Source organism: Sinocyclocheilus rhinocerous, unplaced genomic scaffold (genome assembly GCF_001515625.1).
Source record: "Sinocyclocheilus rhinocerous isolate Xijiao unplaced genomic scaffold, SAMN03320098_v1.1 scaffold794, whole genome shotgun sequence".
In the NCBI taxonomy this organism is placed as follows: domain Eukaryota; kingdom Metazoa; phylum Chordata; class Actinopteri; order Cypriniformes; family Cyprinidae; genus Sinocyclocheilus; species Sinocyclocheilus rhinocerous.
In genome coordinates, this window is record NW_015627894.1 from 38,172 (window position 1) to 46,289 (window position 8,118).

The following is an 8,118-nucleotide window of genomic DNA, read 5'->3' on the forward strand; positions in this document are numbered from 1 at the left end:
CTTTCATGACACTACATATGCTGGGGTGTGAATTTGATAGGTGCTTGATATAAAATAAATGGTGCTTTAAAAAGTCCTTGAATCTGGTGTTCATGAAAGAGTGGGAACCCTGTCCAACACAGAAATGGTTTAGTCATCAGAAACAGCTGGAATAATCAAGTCTTTTTGAGTCTTGTATTTTTTTGATTTTATAGTATTTTAGTCTATTTGAGCTAATTGAGTGATTTTACTTGACAGGTAATATTATGAAATATTACCTTTTGAAATAAATGTTTTCTATGTGAATATGTTAAAATGTAATTTATTCCTGTGATCAAAGCTGAATTTTCAGCATCATTACTCCAGTCTTCAGTGTCAGAAATTATTCTAATATGCCGATTTGCTCAATGTTGAAAAAAATGGGGTGTGAATTTGATAGGTGCTTGATATAAAATAAATGGTGCTTTAAAAAGTCCTTGAATCTGGTGTTCATGAAAGAGTGGGAACCCTGTCCAACACAGAAATGGTTTAGTCATCAGAAACAGCTGGAATAATCAAGTCTTTTTGAGTCTTGTATTTTTTTGATTTTATAGTATTTTAGTCTATTTGAGCTAATTGAGTGATTTTACTTGACAGGTAATATTATGAAATATTACCTTTTGAAATAAATGTTTTCTATGTGAATATGTTAAAATGTAATTTATTCCTGTGATCAAAGCTGAATTTTCAGCATCATTACTCCAGTCTTCAGTGTCAGAAATTATTCTAATATGCCGATTTGCTCAATGTTGAAAAAAATAAAAATGTTTGTGCCATTTAACTTTTTTGTAAACCATGATACATTCTTTGATGATAGCATTAATTTGTAATAGAAATTGTGAGATGTATTCAGTGTCACTTTTGATCAAATTACCGTATTGACCCGAATATAAGACAATGTTTTTTTCTTGGAAAGTTTCTGATTAACATGCAAGACTTTCTCTCTATGAGAGTCACTATGGAAACAGACGCTGAGATAAAGCCTGCCATACTACTTCTTTCTTCTTCTTCTGTTCAAAGGCCATTGGCATACTTGGTTCATATCGCCACCTAACTGGTGGTTGTGCAATCATCAGATTTGTATTTTATTATGGAAATACATAATAGAAAATGCCAATCCATGATGTGTGAGTTGTCATAACATAATAATGTGTTAATTATATATATATAAAATTAAACATTACCTTGTCATAAAAGTGTTTTATAATTTTTTACAGATAATTATTATATATGCCAATAAAATAAATATAATAACCGTCAGGCAGCGAGAGAAAGAGAAAAACATTTCTGCACTTCTGAAGCTCAACTTCTTCAGCTCGACAGACCTGCCATTTCCTTCAGGCTTTACTTTCTCTGGCTATGCGGCGTTTCTTATTAGCCCGCGGAAATGGAGAGCAGATACTGAGGCGCGTTTAAAGTGGTAGAATGTAACATGAGAAGAGGATAGAAAGTTTTCAAATCGAGCTCATGTTAAGGGACTCTACAACCGAGCGATGCTTTACTGGCTAAATTAAGCATCAGAAGCTTCCAAAAAGAAACCTCGAGGTGTTCAAGTCCTCGTTTTCCATTGATAGTAAGCTTTTTTTTCATCTCCTTCACTTGTTAGGGAAACGCCTTTCCAGCCTTAAAGGTATGTTTCCTCGCTTTTCCTCTGGTCTTCAGTGTGTCCTTCTAGATTGATTTCGTCTTGAGATTCAGTTGCTCATGATGCATGACGATAAAGCCTGAACAAAAGACACTGTATAACTTGTTTTGCTGGTATTTGTGGTCTTGTGCCAGTTATGTGATCTAGAGTGGGAGGGTCTCCAGATGTGCTTCCAGATGTGAGCTGGAGTTCTTCAGTGCAAAAGACAAAAAATGTGCAAAACTCTTCCAGAATACAAGGAGCTTGAAGTTACACTTATGCAGATAATGGCTTCATGAGCACTGGGAACTGTGGAATAAAGACTTGAATCTGTTTTGTTTCAAACAGGAATGAGAGTTGAATGAGGAGCTGGATGACAATGGAAGCCACTTTGTCAAACATCACGCTGGCATCCTGATTGCTTAGCCGTGGAGTTACTTGGTTCATATCGCCACCTAACTGGTGGTTGTGCAATCATCAGATTTGTATTTTATTATGGAAATACATAATAGAAAATGCCAATCCATGTCATGATGTGTGAGTTGTCATAATAATGTGTTAATTATATATATATAAAATTAAACATTACCTTGTCATAAAAGTGTTTTATAATTTTTTACAGATAATTATTATATATGCCAACAAAATAAATACAGTAACCATATTAGAATAAAATATTACCTTATATATTACTTATATTAGTGCTTTATATTTAACATATATATATATATATCAGCAGGTTATGTTCAGAGAGTAGGTTGCTATGGCTACTTACATACACTGAGAGTTACCTCTGTTTTTGGAACCGAAAGCCGAGTTTATCCACTTGCTTACCTTAAATATGTCACATAACCTGCTTTGTGGAATACCCCCCTGGTCTTTTAAATTGTAATAATATTACTGTTTTTTTTTCTGCATTTTTAATCAAAATAATCAAATACATGCAAATTATTCAAAAAAATTTTTTTCATGAGAATAGGAGATTGCTTTTAGAAATATTAAAAAGTCTTAATTATTTCAAACCTTTATATGTGTAAGTGTGTTTTGTTTAGGAGAAGAATCTTCTTTGTATGCAGTATGATTGTAGTGAATAAGCGTAGCTTTACTCTGTATGTTTACCTTTATTGTCTTGTAGTGTTTGTGGTTTGCAAACTTGGCAATGACTCCCAGAAGGCGGTTCAGCTGCTGGAGAAGATGTCGATGCATGACGATAAAGCCTGAACAAAAGACACTGTATAACTTGTTTTGCTGGTATTTGTGGTCTTGTGCCAGTTATGTGATCTAGAGTGGGAGGGTCTCCAGATGTGCTTCCAGATGTGAGCTGGAGTTCTTCAGTGCAAAAGACAAAAAATGTGCAAAACTCTTCCAGAATACAAGGAGCTTGAAGTTACACTTATGCAGATAATGGCTTCATGAGCACTGGGAACTGTGGAATAAAGACTTGAATCTGTTTTGTTTCAAACAGGAATGAGAGTTGAATGAGGAGCTGGATGACAATGGAAGCCACTTTGTCAAACATCACGCTGGCATCCTGATTGCTTAGCCGTGGAGTGACAACCTTATCAATCCAACGTGTGCAACATGTGCTGGAAATCACACAGCCAGCCATGAAGCATGCTATCTGGATTGCATGTTCTTAGAGGGAAACGTAGCGAAAAATAGGCACCTTATTCTTTGGTCCGATTTCGCTTCCTCGTACGGCACGGATTGCACATGACCGTAGCGATTCTCTTCACCTGCCTTAGGACAGAAGAATATTGTGTTTAATTAAAAACACAACCCGCCCACTCACTAGATATCAGCCACGGTTTCCAAGCTTGTCAGTTTTACACGGTTTACTTTCAATCTGCGGAGGAAACTAATGTCTGCCAGTAGTAGCACCTCTCCTCTGACCTTACCTAAACCCTTCGTCCACTCTCAGCATCAGACTGCACCCCCAACCCCCTCTCCATCACCCAGCCCTCCGGTGCCACTCTGTGTCCGTCTCTCCAATGGGAATCACAGCGTTCCGAGCCCCACCAGCTCCCTCCACGGAGTGTCCTTCCTCCTTCAGATCGGACTTACTAGGGAGATGGTCACCCTGGAGCCACACGATCTGTCCCTCAGTTCTGTGAAGGATTTGGTCTGCTCCATAGTCGATCAAAAGGTAATAACGTTTCAAGGATATTTCTTATTTGCATGATCTACTCGCTTACCGAATCTAGGCGCTTGGTTACACTTTATAACATCATTTGATAGTGTATGTCAAATCTCTACACATGTTTGCTTCAAAAGTATATATGTTTTCAGACCACATGATTATTTTTGAAATTGAGTTCTGGTCATTTCTGTAAAAGGGTAAGACTAATTGACTGATGCGAGTTGTTTCCTGTAATCTTCAGGAAGTTGATTTAGGTGGATGAGCATGAGGAGCATTAGTGACTGATTAAAGAACACATTTTCATTCAATCTCATCTAAATCTGCTTTGATCCACATGCATTTCCACAAACACGGCAGATGAGGTGGGATGCATGTTGCTAGCAGCACATTTCCGCTGTTCAGATGGTGAAGGCAATGGCTATGGATTTCTGACCTCAGTCATAACTTAGTATTAAATGTATGATTTGAATTAATGTAATTTGAATGCTTGGATAGTCTAAAGAGAGAGAAAGCTGTGGTGCCAAAGGCTATGTGGCTGCTAAAGTGTTGTTAGGCCTTTTCTGTCTAGTTGGATGGATGGATAGATAAATAGATTGATAGATAGGCCTAGATATTGGTGTTACACAAAAATATTTTTGATTGTTCATTAGAGGAAAACAGGAAATCAGTCCAATCAATTAGAAAAAAAAAAAATCCTAAAGCCTAAATCAGAACAGCCTGAAGCACTGTACTGAAATGCCTATTTTTGGTCGACTTAACTCTATAGCTGTGTCCCAATTCAGGGGATGCAACCTTCAAAGGCCGCAAGGTTCGAACTAAACGTTAAATGAGATGGTCTAGCCTACAGATGATTGCTTATGACACGTAGCAACCGTGACAGCTGCTTTTGACGTGCATCAGTGATTCAGTATCATTTTAACTAGACTTTGTTTTATAAAAAAAAGTTTAACTGTCTGAAAACTGGGCACAACTAGTCTAAACATTTTCCCCTTGGTTGATATATGTGTGATAAAGTAAAAATGCATCTTTGTGCATCTCCATCATCATTTAAACCACTATAACGTTTTTTTTTGTAACATTCATATTGTTAGATATGTTTAGGTATGCAGTAGGATTACGGGATCTAAAATATGGTCATGCAAAATAAGGCATTAATATGTGTTTTATAAGTACTAACAAATAGGCAATATTCTGGTATTATGCGTGCTAGTTAATAGTGAGAATTGGTCCTTAAAATAAAGTGCTACCAAAACATGTTATTACATTTGACATTATGTTATTACATTGATGGTTACACCACATGACATTATGGGCCAGATTTACTAAACAGGGCAAATTAGCGTTAGAGCACAATTCCATAAAAGCGCTGGTGGAAGAGGAAAATTCTGCGGGTGATTTACTGACAAGGTGCACGTTAAAGAACACGCACTGTAAAAAATAAAAAGTTGAGAAAACTTAAGTTTAAGGCAACCAGCTTCAGGAGATTCGAGTTTTCTGAACTTGTTTTTGTAGGAGATTTTTGAGTTTTCTCAACTTTTTGTTGTATAAACTGAAAACAACAAGTTGAGAAAACTCAAAAATCTTCTGAAGCTGGTTGCCTTAAACTTTTAAGTTTTCTCAACTTTTGATTTTTTATATTTTTTTTACAGTGCAGATGCAACATCTCATTTCCATAATGACCAGCACAATTTACCAAGAGCAGCGCAAATTACCACCTGCTTTAAGACATGCTTTTTTTGGGCGTTAAATAATGCTGCAAATCTTAGTAAATCGCGTTGCGTGATTCATTTAAACACTCTCCTCCCATAAATTTACCGATCAAAAGGGAAACTCCTACAAATGCATATTCAATAAGATGAGGCGTGGAAATTAGTGTATCTGTGTCCCTGCCTTTTCAGCACTAATTTCCCACGGCGTGTCTTTAGTAAATCCTGACAGTAGTTCTTTAATGCCAAATGAGGGTTTGTGCTGGCGCAAGCTGATAGTAAATCTGGCCCTAAAAGTCATTAAATTGAAACTTTACAAGAAAAGTTTTACATTTTAGATTTTTATAAAAACATATAAAACAACATGAATACAAAAATATATTATAAATATAGTTTTTGTGTTGTTTTCTTTACAGTAAAATATAGGCATGTAGTTATGCATGTGTCATTGTTAATCAATGTAATATTGATATTTCAAACAGAGGTCTGGTTTTTCACATGCACTGTTATGACAGAACACAATAACCTTGAAAAATCAGTTTGAGAGTTTTTTGGATAATACAAGCACATTTTTACCTGTCTGTGTAATGCATGGGGCAGATAAGTACATGCGTACAATCTATTAGACATTTTTATTGTTTTATACATTTTTATAAATTGTCACACATTGTACATACAGTAAACACATGCTTTTTCTGAGAAGATGTTATCACCCTGTGTTTACATTAAGTCTGCTTTAATCAGCTACTTCATGTCAAAGTTTCAGTTATTGGATCTGTTAAAGTTGCAGTTTCTGTTCATATTTCTCTTTTTAGTGTCCACAATTTAGGTGCATTCCTAGTAGGTCTTCAAAAATTAATGGTTGAAATTTCGAATAAATCGATAGTGATCGAAATTATTGATTAATCGAGTTGCATGGAGAACCACTGTCATTGACAAACTCTTTAAAGTTTTTTTTTCCTGTTTTGAAAATGTAAATAGATTTATTTATTTTACTGAACACCTTCATATTTTAAATAGATTGTGCAGTATGTAGCACACATTCAGAAGATTTCTATTATGGGGAAATTTGAATTTGTCAGTTCTAGAAAAAAAACAAAAAAAAAACCTTAGACTGATCAGCACACTGTGTCAGAACAGGCTGAAGGACTGTGCCAAATTTGGAGTATGCACTTTAAAAGTCTTGAGTAAAGGATTTTGAATTCTCATTACAATCTTTTAGTTGTATTGGCTTGTTTGGTAAATCTAAATTTAGGCTTTGGTTTTTCTACCAATTAATAGAAACTGTGTAAATAAATCCCTGCCTTTTAAAACCTGTAAGCGGTGGCTTCAAATCATGGCCTTGTTCTGAAAGCAGCTATGTGGTCAGGTGACCTGTGAATGACAGCATCTGTGCCATTACTGTCTGGTAAAGAAGCTGAATATCACACTGTTAGACATTTCAAAGGGTTTTTACAGTAACTTACTGGCAACACTGTTGCCAGTAAGTTACTGTAATTAAGATTTACAGTAGCAAATTGTATTTGGTTTACAGTTGCAAACTGTACTGTTTTACAGTAAATAACTGTAAAAAATCAAATTCATCAGTATACTACTGTAATTAATTCATTTTAATATATTTCATTAGATTTTATAATTTTTATATATAATTAATTTTATTTTTACCCTACATACGTAGGTACTACTGGCATTCAATTAAAACAGACACAATAATTACAAAATATCAAATTCTTTATTTAAAACATTGCATGTAAAACACTTATAAATACAGTCTTCCAATGCTGGAACAGTGCATCTTCATTTCTCCTGTCTTAGGAAATTTTTGCAGTGCATTATGTTGTATCATCTGGATTTATCCTAACAAAGAATTTTTAGGCAACAGAAACATAATGAGGAAAATAGATAAGCAGCCAAAGAATACATAGCCATCTGCAAAACCCAGGTGCTGCTCCAAAACGTGGCCACCACCTTTGCTCACCATCCACTTTGTTAGTGACAGAAATGTCTTCTCTGAAAAACAAGTAGAAATGGCACACTTTTAAAAGGCAAACCCCATATAGAATACACAAATCTCTCAAAACCATAGTTGTTCCATGAATTACCATGAATTATCAGTCTCAGGGTGGCTGGCCTGCTCATGTCTTTCTTGATGCTTCATTGCAGTTGCCTTTAAAACACAAATACAAAAAAAAGTAACAAATTCTAAAACTAACTATAACAAAAAACTAGAAAGGCAGCTAGCCATAAAACTTGTTTAACCTAGCTAACATACGATTTTATTGATTTTATTTGCTACTGGCCAACATTAACTACTAACACCTGAACAAATTTTCACATTAGTTGCAATGTTAATACAAGATAAGCGTTGCTCGTTAAAAGTAATTTTAATTCGATAATTCAATAAGCTGACAAAAGTCGTTTGAAACGACAGCGCAGTTTACCATAGTAAAGTTTGTTACCGCTATGTTGACGGGTAAATGTTACTAGGTTAAACTGGTGTGCAAAAATGTTGACACAAACAGACAGACAAACGTACATATATTTTTTACCGCGCTGGTTCCATGTCTTCCTCGGACGCGAGTGGCGTGCCGCGACTCGACAAAAGACAATATAGAACCCATTATACTATC

At 35.4% G+C, this 8,118-nt stretch overlaps 2 protein-coding genes across 2 annotated transcripts in view; both read left to right on the forward strand.

The window, feature by feature from the left end:
* Window positions 1-2,863, forward strand: part of LOC107736978 (adenylyltransferase and sulfurtransferase MOCS3-like) — a 17,887-nt gene extending 15,024 nt beyond the window's left edge. Inside the window, exon 13 of the mRNA XM_016548367.1 lies at window positions 2,778-2,863. Within this exon, the coding sequence (XP_016403853.1) occupies window positions 2,778-2,863 (86 nt within the window). The remainder of the gene's footprint in view (window positions 1-2,777) is intronic.
* Window positions 2,864-2,880: 17 nt separating this feature from the next.
* Window positions 2,881-8,118, forward strand: part of LOC107736975 (serine/threonine-protein kinase D3-like) — a 95,467-nt gene continuing 90,229 nt past the window's right edge. Inside the window, exon 1 of the mRNA XM_016548365.1 lies at window positions 2,881-3,788. Coding sequence (XP_016403851.1) covers window positions 3,504-3,788 — 285 coding nt within the window. The 5' untranslated portion in view covers window positions 2,881-3,503. The remainder of the gene's footprint in view (window positions 3,789-8,118) is intronic.